Source organism: Crinia signifera, chromosome 4 (genome assembly GCF_055691185.1).
Source record: "Crinia signifera chromosome 4, ASM5569118v1, whole genome shotgun sequence".
In the NCBI taxonomy this organism is placed as follows: Eukaryota; Metazoa; Chordata; class Amphibia; order Anura; family Myobatrachidae; genus Crinia; species Crinia signifera.
This window is the reverse complement of record NC_139220.1, coordinates 137,542,540-137,560,817: the sequence shown is the minus strand read 5'-3', so window position 1 is coordinate 137,560,817 and position 18,278 is coordinate 137,542,540. Positions and strand designations below refer to the sequence as shown.

The following is an 18,278-nucleotide window of genomic DNA, read 5'->3' as shown; positions in this document are numbered from 1 at the left end:
ACCTGTTTATCAAATCATACCCTCCTGCATAGCCCAGCATCAAGGCTACTCTCTCTACCTGCTCCTTCATGTCCTGGCCATCCCGTCTATGCCCACTTCTTGCCTTCAGATCTCCTTGCCTGCACCTAGTGTCCCCTGTCTGCATACTTGCCTACCTAACCCTCTCCATGTGGGAGAAAACGCTCTGCTCCTGGACTTCCCTGGTAATGTATGATTGCCAGCACCTGTGGTGAAACACCTTTACCTAGCTCCCCACAGGTGATGGCAATCATAAATTACCAGGAAAGTCCAGGAACAGAGCATTTTCTCCCGCATTGGAGAGGGTCAGGTAGGCAAGTATGCCTGTCTGTCTCCTTCTCCCTCTAGACTGTAAGCTCCTTGGCATAGGGCCCTCTTCCCTCCTGTTCTCACAGCCCTCTTTTTGCATTTCAATTACAGCTCTGTTACTAACCCACTATCTATACCAGCATCTCTTCTCACCTGTGTTTATTCATCTCTACCAATGACAACCTGCCCCTGACAGCATTAGGAAAAATCCTTTGCATTTCTACAACAATATATGTACAATATTATGAAGTCTGCATGAATTCCCCATCTGCTAGAACCTTGTGTAAATATATCATACACAGCCATGCTAGTTACTTAGATGCAAGGACCTCCAGGGGATTAGCTAATCAAAGTTATGCAAGTATGTTTTGTATTTATACAAATATAAAGCAAGGCAGAGAAATAACTTTTATCTGTGAACACATTGATTTTTCTAAGGTACATGAACTTCTGGAAAGATATCTGAGAGTTTAGGTAATTTGTTCAGTACTATAGAGAATCAAAGCACCTAGTGTCACACTAGAGTAAAGCTGGCCATACATCAGAAAGATATTGTACCCAATCATACAATCTCAATTGATTGTAAGATGGATTGTATGCAGATTGTGTGCACATCTTGTGTACAAAATCATGCAGCAGATGGATTGTATGACTGATTGTATGATGGATTGTGTGTAGATTGTGTGTCCAAAAACCACCAAGGACTGCTGGGGATTTCAAGTGAAATTGTACACAATCATGAGTGCAATCGATCTTAAGATCGATCTTTCTGATGTATGGCCAGCTTTAGACTGGCTCACCAGGACAATGCAGTGGTAGGGGCCCGAGCTTAGGAGTGTTGCCAGAGAGACTGGGCTTATCAGAATGTGCATTGTAAGAAATATATACAGTGGTGCAAGTAGAATTTTTTTCTTGGTGGTACTGATAGCCTCCACCAAAAATGGGCGTGGCCATGTGTCATGAGGGGGGCGTAGTCACACAAAGCTAGAGGAGTGACTAAATGACAATAGTGGTGTGGCATCAGGAGACAGGGAATGAGAAACAGGGAATGGCTGGGGGTGGGTTGGCTCTTGCTTGGGGGAGAGCCAGGCAGCTTGTGCTTACAATAGTGGAGCCTGCTCTTCATGCTGCCGGCGCCGCTGATGCCTGTCAGTGTGACAGGCTAAATCAGCAGTAACCGGTAGCTGCATACAGCACCAATCATAACGCTGGGTGGACGTGCTGCGGATGCATTATATTTAGACTTAAAATAAAAATAGAATTGACAGTGGGTCAGGGGGTAAGTGGTACTGCGTACCTGCAACATATTTCTTACAGGTACTCCGTACCACACAGTACCCCCTTACTTGCAACACTGAATATATATGCTATAGTAAAAATACTGCTAGGCTATGCATGATAAGGGTATGGCTCACTTCGCTCGCCATGCTTTGGGCACGGTGCCTCGTTATGCTCGGCACACTATTATATTCTCACTCTGTGCCCACTTGGATAGTAAAGTATGAAAACCCACTTTGAAAAAAACAGCAAAAAAAAAACCTATTGACCGTTTTCATGTTGACCTTTTCCATGAGGACCTAATGACCATGTTGACCCAATGCATGTTAAACTAGTGACTGTCCAGCTATATCGTTCTTCCTAATGACTGTCCACCGAATGCTTGTAGACCTAGTGACTGCATCCCCATGGCAATGTACCAGATTAATAACAGCAATGTATCACAGTGTAGAAAACACACCATAGTCCTGTGTGGGTTTGGATCATTGGGTCAACAGTTATTAGGTCGAAAGAGTCTAGATCAACCTAAAAAGGTTTACATGCACAAAGTGGACATGGGAAAAGGTTGACATCAGGAAAAGGTCATCACACAAATGGACAACACATAAAAAGAGCAACATGATTTAAAAAAAATTGTGTCATTTTGTATATTTCAGCACGTGAACTCCTAATTAGTGTATCGCATGGCTCGCTCCCCCCCCCCCCCCCCCCCCATACTTTGGGCCTGGTGTTTCTGCACTCAGAACCCTTTACTGTTCCCAGTAGTCATCCACATAGATAGTAAATTATGAAAAAAGAAAAAAAATGTGGGTATGGATCATTGGATAGACACCAACTAAGACAACAAGCATTAGGTCGACACCACTAGGTTGACATGACTAAAGGTCAACATGGGCCGTGTGAACAAGCCTTAATGCGAAACGTACGTCACGAGAAGCCGATCATGTGGCGCACAATGTTCTCCATTGAACGGGGATATCACCGCTCAAACAGCACGCCGGGAAAGCACCAGCCGGGTTCAAGGACGGTAAAGTAACCACGGGTGCACTTAGTTGCCTATCCGATGGAATACATTTGCATCAATAATTTGGATTAATTTAATCACACAATAGCAATTGCTTTTGCAGGGATACTAGGGGCGCAAAGTGCCATTTATTGTGTGCAAGTTGCCACATATGGATAGATGTGGGGATTCATGCAAAGTCAGGGCAGGAGCCTATAATTATTAACGCATGTCTAAGGGGAATGGATCCAGCAATGAATGCTCTGAACTGTATTTGTAAAGGTGGATATCTGAAATTTTGATACATGCAGTATTGGTAAATGAAACTGCTACAAATATTGTTGCAGGGATAGATACATAATTGCATCTCTGCATAGTAGAACATTATGTTTGTTGTCATTGGTGGAGAAACATTAATTATCATAAAGCAGTATTAACGGTTATATGTTGTCAGTAAAGTGATTGAACAGTGTTTAAGTTCAGAAGGCACCGATTGATTCATTCTTTTGCCATCAGATAGACAACTGTACACATAGCAATACGCCATTCTGCAAAAAACAAAATTGTGACCTGTGATTTAATATTGGTCTGTACAGGAGACCCTGATAGTCAATTGACTCATTCCCTTGTTAGCAAACAGAGAATTGTATATAATAGAGTTGGTATCAGGGATACATCACTTTGTAATTTATTAAATTTATGATCCTTTGAAAAAAACAAGAGATTGCATAACACTCTCTGTCATTCTAAGGTAGGGTCTTTGGGGATGTATCAGGACCACCTACCCGGCAATGCTGTGGTAAAAGGGGGTGCCTTGGTTACCCATTTTAAGAGCCACCTTCTTTATCTGTTTTTCTAGGACTGTATATGGGCACGATACTCTCTCACTCCTCGTCCTATACAGGGCCGGTGCCACTAGGCAGGTCTAGGCATTTGCCTAGGGCACCGGCCGCTAGGGGCGGCAGTTCGCCCCTCGCCCCCCGTGCAAAGGGGGGCTATGCCGGCTTCTGACAGAAGCCTGCAGTGGTGTCCTTGCCGCGTGGGTACCTCCTGCGGCGCTGAGTATAAAGCTTAAGCTGGCGGCGGTGGGGGGTCCCTTCAGTGAATAAGAAATAACTAGCCGCTAGCGATATGCAGTGGCGCGGGAAGCGCTTCTGTTTTGAAAACACTGGCCGCACGGCGCACGCTGATTGCCTGAGATTCAGCCAATCAGCGTGCACCGTGCGGCCAGTGTTTTCAAAACAGAAGTGCTGCCCGCGCCGCCGCATAGCGCTAGCGGCTAGTTATTTCTTATTCACTGAAGGGACCCCCCACCGCCGCCAGCTTTATACTTAGCGCCGCAGGAGGTACCCGCGTGGCAAGGACACCACTGTAGGGCTGGCTCCTGTCAGATGCCAGCCTGGACCCCCCTGCCCGCTCCCCAGACGGCGCAACAGGTACCCCGGCACCGGGGCGCCCCCACCCCGACTAGCCTGGGGCACTCCGGTGCCTTGCACCGGCCCTGGTCCAGCAAGACGAGTGAGCAGCAGAAGCCCTATGCACCATAAAAGTCCTAACTATATGCACTTTGAAGTCTAACTCCTACGACTTAAAATCCATATTAGATTATACTACATCAGGAAAGTGAATCTCTGTAATTTATAACAGAGTTTACTCTTTTTTTCCTGTCAAAAGAGGGTCCTGACGAATATACTGGGACCACCTACCTTGCAATGCCACAGGGTAACAAGGGGGTGCCCTAGTTGTCCGTTTAAAGGATCACCCTTTTTTACTATCTTGCTGGGATCCTATATGGGCATGAGACTCTCTCACTCCTCGTCCTATACTTTACAGCAAGACGAGTGAGCAGCAGAAGTCTGGTGCACCATAGAAGTCCCAACTTTATGCAAAAATATTTGTGATATCACCTTTTACCTTGCATGACCGATGATTAAATCCTTATCACCATTTAATGAGTGAATATAAGGAGCACCGATGGTGGATCGGGCATAAGGAAATATGATGATAATTTTTCTTCCTAACTCTCACATCATTTTGCATATCTTTGCACATTAACCAGTTGTATAAAGGGTTTTGTCTATAACCTGACCGGCACGCGTATGTGTAATATTAAATCAAATTTATTTTATTTGTTGTGTAGTATTAAATACATTTAAATAAAATGTTTTAACTGCATTGAGGCATACCAAGTTCAAGGGGTCAAGCGTGCATCCCACCCGAGTTTCTTTTTTCTTGTTTGTTGTGTCTATTAACCAGTTATAACTCGGGGGTGCACCACTGATGGTCACATAAAGTATACACATAAGGGGAATTGACCCCGATGTGAAGAGTGACAGGGGAGAGTGTCTCCGATCGATCAGTTTTAACCCCATATTGAACACTGATACTATAAAGATTGTAATAAAATCCCCACTAGTTTGAATCCCCCAACCTCTTCCTTTTTCACCAACTAGGTCGACACCACTAGGTTGACATGACTGAAGGTCAACATGGGTAAGGTCAACAGGGTTATTAGGTTGACACAAGCATTAGGTTGACATGGGTAAGGTTGACAGTGAAAAAGGTCGACATAGGGTTTTCACTTGTTTTGACACACAGTCGACACGTCCCCCCGCTCACTATGCTTGCCATGCTTCAGGCACGGTGCCTTGGACTATAAGCACACTATTTTATTCTCTTGCCACACCCTAGTGGATGGTAGGGCATGAAATACTGCCTGTTGGCACATGTCGGGTCCAAAAAAGTGAAAAACCCCATGTTGACCTTTTGACTGTCGACCTTCCTTTTGTCAACCTAATGCTTGTGTCAACCTAACCCATTTCGACCTTCAGCCAAGTCGACCTTCATGCATGTCAATCTAGTGGTGTTGACCTAAGCTTGTCGATCTAATGCGTGTCGACCTAGTGTCCGTATCCCAACAACGTGAACTGTGTGGTGTCCTGAGGACTGAGTTTGAGAACCCCTGCTCTAGAGAATGCAGTGGACTTTCAGGAAGAGTGGCCCCTGTGCGCCAGTCCAACCCTGGTTATGCACCATACAGTACATTGATAAGTAGTTATACATGATGATAATATGACCAGGTCACGCTATAACTGGGTTCTTCACTGGTATCGGGGTATGATGACGTCATGAATGTACCCCCAAGTGGAATGCTGCGGTTTAGATCCCCACTCTCCTGGACCCTTGTAAATAAAGTTGAATTTACAGTTGTGCAATATAAGGCTGCTCCCCAATGAAATATCTCAGTGTAGAAGGGACCCTGGGTTGCTAGGTGTCCTCAAGCACAAAAAGCTGCTGAGAGACTTGGCAGGGATTTCACCTGTAACTAGGTGACGCTTCCCCTCTCTCTCACTAGATACAACTATACAGTAGCTTACTGCTGATGGAGAAACAGATGATCACTTCCCTGAGATAAGGTGATGACAGACCCTCTGCCAGAAAATGTGCGCTTCTAAAATAGAGCAGATGAGTCTTTCATGAGGGGGCGAAGGATGTTCCCATTGGAGGGTGTGTGAGAGCTGTGCTATGAGTTTGTGCGGTGGTGCTGAAAGGACAGCTCCTCTCCCCAGGCAAGGAGACAGCACCATCTCCACCCAGTGTGGCCGCAGCACCAGCATCTCCAGCCTCAGGCTTGGCAAACGCCGGGATCACACACTTGTTTTTGTAATTCATTTAGGAGCGGGTGAGTTCTTTCTGCTCTCGCATTTAATGGCTACCGCCTGTTGTGATCCTTACAGCACATAGAGTTACGGGCGAGGAGGAAGATGCGCTTTACAATTGACTGAAACAGATATACCATTCCATCATTTGGGAGTTGGAAGAATACCCAGCCCAGTCTTTTGATAACGAACAGATAGTTTGTACTTCAACATCGATCATCGACTTTCATCTTTTCATAAAAGAAGAAGAGCGACCTGCAATTTAAAAGGCACTTTTATTCTTTCTCTCTCTGAGGTATGATGCCTTTGCCTGGGTGTATCTGTGTAACGGGGATGCGCTGCTGTACATACAAATTCTGTATGAGTGTGTGCGTGCGTGTGTGTGTGTGTTTGGGGGGGGGGGGGGGGGATGTCTGTCGTGGTTCAATAGCCAATTGTAATATTCATCGCTAAGATGCACATGCTATAACGTGTTGCAGACACTGGTCAGTGTTACTGGCACGGAATGGAGTGTCTGATCCCATTCATAGTGTGTGACCTGTGATGGGGAGGAGGCGGGTGCTGGGTGACAGGTGCTGTGGGAGGGGACTTGGGAACTTCTTGCTAACTGCACATCTAGAAGTTTAGTGTTGAATCCTGAAACTCCATGCAAGGCGGTGTATATGTTCTGTGTCTCCCGTGCACCTACTGCACCCCTTATGTCTTACCCTCCTCTGCTCTGTCGCCGCAGGACTCGGGCTACTTTCACCTGCCACCCATGCGCGTCATGTCGGTTCCAGAGATATGGGTAAGCTCGATGAGAACGAGAGGATAATCCTCAATGTGGGGGGCACACGGCACGAGACCTACCGGAGTACCCTGAAGACCGTGCCAGGGACCCGGCTGGCACTGCTAGCATGCGAATCTCACAGCGAGCCAGGGCTGGAGCAACACCCGCTCCCGGGTCCCTTCCAGAGCAGCTGGCGGGGAAACGAGTTCTTCTTTGACCGACATCCAGGTGTCTTTGCCTATGTGCTCAACTACTACCGCACGGGCAAGCTGCACTGCCCGGCCGATGTGTGCGGGCCCCTCTTCGAGGAGGAGCTGGCGTTCTGGGGCATTGATGAGACGGACGTGGAGCCCTGTTGCTGGATGACCTACCGGCAGCACCGAGATGCAGAAGAAGCACTGGACATCTTCGAGTCCCCGGACTTGATCACAGGAGAACCTCCGCCTATAGATGAGGATGAAGAGGATTTAGGGAAGAGACTTGGCATAGAGGACGTGGTGGGTCATAATGGGAAGGTTGGACGCTGGAGAAGGCTGCGGCCCCGCATGTGGGCTTTATTCGAAGATCCTTACTCTTCCAGGGCCGCCCGGGTAAGTGCTACCAGTGCTATCTTATCTATCCCATGCAGGATGACACCATGTTAGCAGTGTGTATGATAACTAATAATACTGTTACACAGGGGAACCTACTACAGAACATAGTGCAACAGGTGTAACAACTGTATATGGCTCAGTAGATGTAAAATATATATATATATATATATATATATATATCGTTGCATCTCAATGCTCAAAGGACTAGTTTTCTTTTATTACAGTACATTGGAATTATAGATTTGCTTTTCTGTGATGATTTTCTGTGATGATTTTTTGGACATTTATAAATGTATCTACCCCAAAAACCTCTCTACTACCTCCCTAGAATGTAAGCTCTTGCAAGCAGGGCCCTCTGTCTTCTTATATAACATCTCCCCCCATTGTCCAACAGCTCAGCCAATATTCATAGGTTATATTGGGGAAGATGTATTAAGCCTTAACAAGAGATAAATTCAAGTGTGATAAGGAGAGGTAACCGTCCAGCCAATCAGCTCCTTACTGACTTTTTTCAAACACAGCCTGTAACATGGCAGTTGGCAGGTGATTGGCTGGACATTTATCTCTCCTTATTGCCCTTGAATTTATCTCTTGTTAAGGTTTAATACATCTGCCCCATTGTAGCTATGCCTACATTTTATTTACGTTGATATATTACTTTGCTTTTGTAAATGTTTTACATTGTTGCCTTATTTACCCAGTTTTCATCCTTTACCATGTACAGTGATGTAGAAATTTGAGGTGTTGTATAAAGAATGCTAATATTAATAGTAATAATAATGCTATATCCAGAATATATATTTACACAATAGTGTCAGAAAATAATACCATTTATAAAAGCCTCCATCTTGCTGCACAGACCACAAGGGGAGGTGGGCAGGGTGCGGGTCTCCTCCTTGCAGTGCACATCAGCAGGATGCAGAGCGGGGAGAGCGCTTCTCATAGCCCGGCATCTCATTGATTTGCAGACTAATGGTGCGTACACACGGATAGATTTGGCAAAAGATCTGGGCGTTCCCGACCGATAGAAACTATCAATCGCTCAAATCGTTCCGTGTATGAACGATATATCGGACGATGCGCGTACCCGCCAGTCGTTGGTAGAGGTCGATGATCTTTCCTGCATGCATAAAGATCAGCAACCAATTGTTAGCAATGTGTACCAATCCTTTCATGTGTATGCACGATGAATGATTTGGTAAGGCTAATTGACTCTCTCCCTCATTAAAGATCAATCGTTCATGTGTAATCGTTTGCTCAATCATTCATCATTTGACACAAAATCTTTTGTGCAGGAGTTCAGAGGAAATCTTTGACTAGATTGAATCGTTGGCCAAATCTATCCGTGTGTACACACCTTAAGTGTGTACCAGCAGAGCACCTACAGTGCAGATGTGCTGTGGGCAATTCACCGTTGGCACACACCTAGTTAGGGCCCTGCAACTGGAGCCACAAAAAAACCTGAAGGTTCATAAACTAAATATTGTACACTAGTTGAACACTTCTTTATACACTTTGTTCTATCATTGTAATTTAGTAGAACTCAAACTATTCTTGTAAGCACGCAATACATAGTCAGGTAAATAACTAATCTTCAAGCTAATCTAACCTGTGATCCACGGTGGATGACATTCAGTGGGCATCAAGCCCAAATTAACAATGGTGGAGTACAGCCTCCCAATAAAAAAGGCCCATTTTTGTTGCATCATGATGAAGGCCAGCAGTCCAACTGGCCACACAGGTGAACATAAAGTATTTAAATTGCATACCTATTGTATTTATGAAGACATTGGGTCTGATAATGTACAGTAAAGGGTATATGCACCCACATGGAACTTTCTGTTCCCATATAGCGGTGGTCTCTGCTTCTCTGATCCCTACAGTAGGCCCTTAACCATTTTCAGCTTTGGGCCCAGTCAGGTCTTATTCCAACCATGACATGTATGATCACAATAGAAATATGAGTACATTACATAGATTGTTTGATATTTAGGAAACAGTGCCCCGATGCACAATTGGATGGAAGTGTATGTGCCTTGCAGAACACACTTTTCCCCTGTTTGTATGCTTGGTTTGATACTAGTCATCATCAATACTCACTTTCACTCATACTTGACTACCCACCAGTGTTGGAGATGCCTGGATTTGAGTTAGTACTCCGCAGCCCCCAAAAAGTAGACAGCTCTCTCTCATCCTGTCTGCCTCCCAGTGAGCAGGTAGAAAGGTGTGATAATTGCTGGCAATTGATAGGGCCACGAGAAGGGGGTGGGACGAAATGACTGGAATCACATCATGCGGCCCACCTCCTCACTGCAGACCCACATGACTGGTGTTTCCCTGTGTTAGGGACAGGGCGTAATGATGACACAGTTCATCCCTGCCACCATAAGTGGCCTACAGTGTCTTCTCTCTGGGATTTTTCTGGAGCGGAGACTTACAGAGTAGGTAATTATGCTGTCACCATGCGCCAGCCTATACTAGGTGCAAAACATACTGTATGTCTGGAAAGAAATGTCTGTATACACTAATGTCTCCCACTGTGAGAATATACTGTCACAGCCTAGAAAACCCTCTTCAGTCATGCAGTTAGTGTAGATGTGGTTGAAATGCATATTACTCTGAATAATTTGTACAGGTATTTGCATATGCTTAGTTCCAGAGCATGCACATTGCAAAATCTGTACAATATGCTCTGTAAACAGCGCAATTGACCCTATGCTGTCATGCTCAATGTTTCCGAACTCAAACATTTTTAAAAACAAATTTTAAATGGAAAACACCTGCAAATGTATTAAGTCACACTGCAGGTCAGTGGTGTAAAAGATAGGTTAAATACAATTTACTCCTTAAAGATTATAATATGTGTATGTCACATTCAGCAAATCTAAACAAGCACCTGCAAAACATTTTTATGCAACAAGTGGTTACTCTCTATGTGTGATGAGTGATCAGCATTATAATATGTGCTGCTGGCCGTGCAGAGGATTATTATGCCATGCTTATTTTCATTTTAATGGCTAAGGTTCTTGATGATGTCTCAAACTTTGCAATTTTATAGTGTATATTTTGCTAATATATAAATGTTTTATGCTGAGACACCAAGTCTACATAATCTGTTACATTGACAATACATTTCTGACCTTTCTGCTGATGTTATTGAAATGGAAGTCACATTACAAGGCTTACTGCTTACAATATAACACCAGTAAAATTTAAGTAAGCAGAACTAATTTAGTTATTTGTCCATCTCCTTGGTCAGTGGTTCCCAAACTGGTTGCCACTGACGACTTGCAGGGTGCCTCAAGTTGGTGGTCAGGGACCAACTGAAATTATTTATGATCAGTATGACAAACAGAAGCAAAACCTTTCCTACACCTCATAACTGAACCTAAGGATATATACAGAATCTACTTAATAAAAAAAAAAAAAAATCAGAATTTCTCAATAAGAGACTTTTGGCCTAGGGCTGCCTTGAAAAAAATCATGACACTAAGACATGAGACCTATGTTATATGGAAGCACAACATCATTTCAGGCGTAGTAGAGTTTATTGCAGAACTTATAACTCAGTTTCTGACTGGAGTTTCTGGGGTCTGACACCGGGGAAGGAGGCGGAGGGGGGAGCTGGAATCCCTGGGTTGGTAGCTTTTATGACATCTGTTGCTCCTGTGCAGTGCCGGATTAAGCATAGGGTGACCGGACCACACTGGCACTGCTGTGGCGGTGGCAGGCAGCAGGGTCGGGCAGCGCAGGGTGGGCAGGGGGTCTGCAGTCAGTGGTGTGGTCCCTGCGGCAGATGGGAACTAGTAGTGCTACTAGTTCCCATCCGCCGCAGGGACCCCGCTGCTGACTGCCCATCCGCCGCAGGGACCCCGCTGCCTCCCCAGCACTGCATGGACCCCTCTGTGGCACTGCCTGGATCCCCGCTGCCCGCATCCCCGCTGCCCAGGTATCGGGAGGGGGGAATTTTGTTGTCCAGGGCCCCCACAGACCTTAATCTGGCCCTGCTCCTGTGTCTCTGCCTGCACTGCAATCTGTGTTGCCCACAATGTGGCTGTCTCTTTTTCATTGCCACATTCTATCCAAAATCCTCAACTCACAGCTCAGCACATAGACCTAGTCTGGGTTCACAAACAACCACATCCATGACACTTGGCTAACATATTGTGGAAGTGCAAACACTATCTTATATTGGTATACTACTGCAATTAGAGCCTTTTTCAAGCCTGATCGCAGGACTGCTAATTTTTGGAGCCCTGCGATTAGGTACACATACATTCGTAGCCCTTGGAAAAACATTAATAAGGTGGATTTTTGTGGGACATGGGCGGTTACCTGCTTGATGGGCTCTGAACACTTGTAGCCCAGCGAACAGGTCTGAATCAGGCCCATTTTTACAAATGAGCCTGAAAAACCATAATGCATATTTACTTGTAGTAAGCAACAGGCTTATAGAGCAATAGAGCAAGTTTGATAAGGAGTTATCTTTTTGGTTGTATGTTACTGGCTGCAGTACATCTAACTACAGTACACAAGAGTGTTAAGGCTCATACACACTAGGAGATCTTCAGTTCAGAAGACTTTGCCAAAATGTCTGATAGATATCTTTCACCAAAGTAGTGCGTACACACTGAGCTATTTTCACCAAAGAGCAAGAGATTTTCAGGAGGTGAAAGACTTTGCTGAAAAGCTTTCATTAGAACGACTATTTACGTAATGGGCGGGGTTTGAATTCCAAGGGTGGGAGCAGGGGCTATTTTATTCAGTGTGTTTCTGTTATTGGGGCCTGATTCAGAACTGATCGCTGGGCTGTGTATATTCGGAGCCCAGCGATCAGGTAAATGCCGCCCCGCCCAGGGAAATTCTGCCCATGTGCACGGATACGATTTCATTTGCAGCAGCGCACGTAGGGAGAAATCCATTCACCTGCGCCAGCAATGTATAAGCTACTGCCATAATAAAATGAGGGTTTCCACCTTTGTGTTGAGAGATTCCCAGACAGTGGCCCACTCCTTGAGGTTGACATGACTGAAGGTCGACATACAGAAAGGTCAACATGACTGAAGGTTGACACGGGTTAGGTTGACAGGGTCATTAGGTCGACACAAGCATTAGGTCAACATGGGGAAGGTAGACAGTCAAAAGGTCGACATGGGGTTTTCCATTTTTCTGTCACAAATTTCGACACAGTCGACATGGACACTGAAACGTAGCACTGTGTCCTCTCACATGGCTCACTGCGCTCGCCATGCTTTGGGCACAGTGCCTCGCTGCATTCGGCACACTATTTCATTCTCCCACCACGCCCTAGTGCAGTGATGGCTAACCTTGACACTCCAGCTGTTGTTGAACTACACATCCCAGCATGCCCTGCAACAGTTTTATTATTTGCTCATGCTAAAACTGATGCAGGGTATGCTGGGATGTGTAGTTCAACAACAGCTGGAGTGTCAAGGTTAGCCATCACTGCCCTAGTGGATGGTAGGGCCTCCTGTCGGCACATGTCAGCTCCAAAATAAAGTGAAAACCCCCAAAGTCAACCTTTTAACTGTCGACCTTCCACATGTTGACATAATGCTTGTGTCAACCTAATGACCCTGTCGACCTAACACATGTCGACCTTCCTGCATGTCGACAAGGGTTAGTGGTGTTGTCGACCTCATATTTGTCGACCTAATTCTTGTAGCCCTAGTGACCGTATCCCGGGAGCGAAATAGCGGCAGACGTGCTCGTAAGGCCAGCTATATCTCCTGGCAGCACACGCGCATAGTGTCTCACTCTCAGCACGACTCTGCATCAGCTGCTGCCAAGAGTGAGTCTCAACCCTTCCAGACTCCTGACACCGGGCTTAATTACTGGACTGTCTGGAGTAAGCCCGGATGGGTGGTAACCCTAAATAAAATCTACATTGGTGGCCAGTGGCGGCAGTAACGTATACATGGCTGGCCTGAGCCGGCAATGTGTACGTTGTTGCCATAAAAATTTTACATTGGTGGGCAGTGGTTCCAGTAATTTATAGATTGCTGGCATGTACCAGCAATGCTTATATTACTGGCTTATAAATATGCATTGGTGCCCAGTGGTGCCAGTAATATATACATTGCTGGCATGTGCTGGTGCCACCATTTTTAGAAGACATTGTTAGAACGATGAGTGCTGCTTGTGGCAAGTATATGGTTGGATGTGCCCCTCTTGACAAATGTACCTGTGTGCACTGTATACTTTGCACCCATTACAGATAATCCGCTGTCTTTAAGTATTGCATTTGCAGTATAAGATCATTGCAAACAAAAACATAGAAACATAGAAACTGACGACAGATAAATGCTGGCTTCCTATCAACCAAATTACGTATAGCCAGTGATAAAAAAAGTAGCAGGATGGCCTTCCACATGCGTACTATGGTCCGTATGCATGCATAGTCTATCAATGCGTGCAAAGAAATTTAAAAAATAATGGGGCATTGTACAGTATATGGGTGACTTGCTTGGAGATATTTCTCACCATCTCAGGAATAACAGGGTCTGACTTGGTATTTCAGTGGTAATGGGGTATTATTCTTTCACAGAAAATAAACTTAATACACTTGGTACTGATGAAACATTAGGGAAGCTGCCTTCATTTAACAAGACAGTCTATAATTTTACCTTTCTCATAGGGATAAGAGCTGTACGTGGAGTTTCTCATTAATACCTAAGGTGTTTTATTGTACAGTGTAAACAACTGGCTTCCTCAATTTTATCTTTAGAAAAAAAGATATCCTACCATATTGAAACAAACTCGGACCAGAACAATCCATGTTTGTGTAAAGCTTAATTCACAAACACTTGAATATAAAAAGGAAGATGTTACAAATAAATGAGAGACATGTGGTTCACATTTGGGTCTAGAGAGATATTTTCCTTTGCCCTTAAAAGGAAATGACATAATGCATTATTTTGCAATCTGAAGCAGTGTACTGTATGTCTGTTTCAGTCCTGATATGCTTCCAGAAAAGCACGTTCTCCTCACTACATGTGAACATGCAGCTTGAGCTCAGAGATTGGGATAATGCTATTGCTATTGTTGTTTTTAGTAGTACTGTACATAACTTTCAATGTTTATAATCTTATTTAAATTCATAAATGTAGGTTCATTTATTTAGACATGAAAGAAATCACTCCATGTTTCCCATAAATGGAAAGTTTAATTATATATTACTAGTCTTAAGGCCCGTCTGACGGACAGGCGAAAGCTTATGCTTATGCAATTCTCAAAAGTTTTGTAAAGTGAAAATGTTTTTCATTTAATGGACCCTTATAGGCAGGGACAGATTAAGCCTTTGGGGGGCCCGGGTCACTTTAGAAGGGTGTGGGTTGTTAGGTCTACAACAACTAGGCCGACAAGCATTGGGTCAACACCACTAGGTTGACAGGCAGCAAGGTTGACATGTGTCTAGATCGACATGGGTGAAGGTCGACATGTATCTGGGTCAACATGGGTCTAGGTCGACAGGACATTAGGTCTACACAAGCATTAGGTAGACATGGGCAGACATGGGCAAGGTCGACATTGGGTTTTTCACTGTTTTTTGACCCGGATGTCCACACAGTCGACATGGACACAGTTTGAAATGCACCACATCCCTTGGCTTCACTCGCAATGCTTCGGGGCACGGTGCCTCGCTACGCTCGGCACACTATTTTGTTCTCCCACCACACCCTAGTGTATGGTAGGGCATGAAATACCACCTGTCGGCACATGTCGGCTCAAAAAACAGTAAAACAACATGTCGACATTATGACCGTCGACCTTCCCCATGTCGACATAAAGGTTGTGTCGACCTAATGGCCTGTCGACCTTGACCCATGTCGACCTAGACACATGCCGAGCTTGGCCCATGTCGACCTAAACAGACAAACAGACAAACGGCTGAGTGCCTGAACACCGAGTGCTCCCAAGTGGCCCCGAACTTCTCCAAGCGGCTGCAAAGAGCCAAAGCTGGCAGTAGTGGTGCGTATTTCTGTGGCAGGACATATCTGCCCTGGTAGGTTTGTCCTGCCCCTGGAAAACTCAGTACTCAAGGGGTTAAGGAGTCTGCTTATTGTATTGTATTCAGTGCCATCAAGAAGGGAGGGGAGTGGTTACTTTTTACCCGGGCCCAGGTCTTTTGGAGGGGCCCAGGTCCTGTGCCCCGCTTACCCCCTGCAGACACCGGGCAGTGGGAGTAGAGAACAAAGGCTGCTGCAGCAGTACAGCCTCTCTCCCCTTTCTGCTGCTCAGTGCCATGTGCTGAGCTGGAGAGAGAGGCAGAAGCAGTCTGTGTGCTGGCGCACAGCCTGCACCCATTGCAATTTTTTTTACAAGGGTATTATGGCCATGCCCATTTATTTACCGGGGACTGGCAGCACTTTCAGCGGCCATGGTTGTATTCAGAATGTCATAAGCTCTCTAACGACATATCACAGTGCATGAAAACAAGATAAATAGCATGCACCCGTATGACAGCACCCTTAAGGGGTCTTCTGATTAAACCCATTTTTGAACTTAGATCGTCCCTTAAGATGATAAGTTAGTGTGCAAAGTTTGAAGATGATTAGTTAAAGCTTTCGTGAGTTATCGTGGAACATACACACACACACACACACACACACAAGCATCATTCAATCATAGGCCCTTATTCCGATCTAAGCGGTAACGGCCGCATGCGGCCGTTCCGCCGATGTTTTCGCTCTGCGCATGTGCAGAGGGCACTCTGCGCATGTGCAGGCGAAATCGCCGCACAATTTTTTTTACCGCCGCAAAGGGGGTGGATAGGGGCGTGAGGGGCTACTTAGCCTTATTTCCCTATGCATACGCCCCGCGTTTCATGGGCGTTCCCATGCAAACGCGGGGCGTACGCATGGTAATGAGGCTGTGACGCATGTGTTGGGGGCGGGCATCTGACATCGCCGGATGTCAGCTGCCCGCCCCCATACATGCTTTCACACGGACAAGTGTCCGTGAGGTCTATGGGTGCGGGAGCTGGTGGAGCGTGCGGCCCTGCCTTCGATGGTCGGCGACCATCGAATGCAGGGGGCTGCTCCAAGATGGTGGAGGCGTATCCCCCGCCATTTTCATGCGGACCGCCACATGCGGCCGTGGCGATCCGTATGGAAGGCGGGGATTCGCCTGCACGGTCGGAGCCGCATATGCGGCTCCGGCCGCACCAAGCAGAATAAGGGCCATAGTTATGTAGATTACATACCTCACAAAAATAGTAACCTGGGCCATAATTGGTGGTGGTGGTGGAACCTCAAGTTGTGGGGGAGTGGCCTTGTGGCACAACTCCCGCTGTTGTCATTTTGTGGGCATGCCCAGTTCTCCCTGGCTCCACCTCCTTTACAGAACACCATATATTAAAAATCCCACACTTTTTATGTGCCTGGTCATATAAGCACACACTTTTTCCAAGGTGAAATGCCCCGCGGGGCCGTAGGCGGCGCTTTCCTGTTTGCTATGTTGTTCACAAAAAGCTGCATATTACTAGACTCTATCTAGGGTGTTTGTCTTTCGTCATATTGTTCAGTGTGTATGCACAATATCGTTTGTCTATGACACTGGAAAGTTCAAGGTTAATTGCTCAACAATATTGTTTACTGAACAGATAGTGTAGTGTGTTGTGATTTTACTTTAATATTTTGTTTCTTGTAAGCAGATGTGTCTGTCTTTTAAACTCTTCAAACAATTAAATCCCAGGATTGGAAATTCAATCCCAGGATTCAAATCTCGCCAACTATAGGGCCAAATCCTGGGATCTTGACATAATTGACCACCCTATCCAGAACGGGTGCCGGATAGCCTCCTGACAGTTGGGTTTTGGACTGTCAGTATACTGACATTGGAATCAGTATACTGATGTCGGAATCCTGACTATTAAAAGCCTGACAGTCCGGATCAATTTATAGGGGCTATTCTCCCTAGTGGGAGTCCACGACCCCAATTCAGGGAGAATAGAACATGTGGCAATCGCAGTGAGCCACTGAGCCCACAGTGAGCCTACAAGGGGCTTCGTTGTGCTCGTCCCCTGGTTGGAGTCCCGGCAGTCAGCCGCTCATAGCACACCAATCTAGGACTAGCCACACATGGACTGCAATGCAATTAGGGCATCCCATTGGTCTCAATTACTTTTCTATATCCTCATGACTAGGCCCACCCTTTCATTTGGCACTAGCCTTCCTCTGTTTAGTCTTCTTCCCCAGGACCAGACCTGACCCATCCTTTCCATCTACATTGCCACCATCTTCTGATCCAGGGCTCTGCAAAGACCAGAAAGGCTTAGAAATGTTCTTCATGTTAAGTGTATATGGAGGCATGGAGATGTTTAATGTTATTGGGGGATGGAGGGGTATATAGTGTAGCATTATAGGGAGGGATATAGTACATACCTCCCAACTTCTAGGAAGACGGAGGAGAAAGACTGAGAAGCACACCGGAGGCGCGGTGAAAATGTCGGAGGCGTGGCCTGATGAAGGGGGCGTGGCCGATAGGGGGACTCCGAACAGCCCCCCCCCCATCCTGCTGGACACTGACGGCCGCGGGAGGGACTGTGCCTGAAAACCAGGTCGTTCCCATAGTAATCCGGACTGTTGGAAGGTATGATAGTATAGGGAGACAGTGTGGAAAGGTAG

General features: G+C 45.8%; 1 protein-coding gene across 11 annotated transcripts in view; it reads left to right on the top strand.

The window, feature by feature from the left end:
- Positions 1–5,921: 5,921 nt before the first annotated feature.
- KCNC2 (potassium voltage-gated channel subfamily C member 2) overlaps positions 5,922–18,278 on the top strand; it is a 257,425-nt gene continuing 245,068 nt past the window's right edge. For 7 of the 11 annotated variants that reach the window (XM_083182565.1, XM_083182559.1, XM_083182560.1 and 4 more), the window contains exons 1-2: positions 5,923–6,562; positions 6,998–7,626. In XM_083182565.1, the coding sequence (XP_083038691.1) occupies positions 7,051–7,626 (576 nt within the window). In that variant the 5' untranslated portion in view covers positions 5,923–6,562; positions 6,998–7,050. Of the gene's footprint in view, positions 6,563–6,997; positions 7,627–18,278 lie in introns of all 11 variants that reach the window. The other 4 variants (XM_083182563.1, XM_083182564.1, XM_083182558.1 and 1 more) reach the window with 2 other exon arrangements.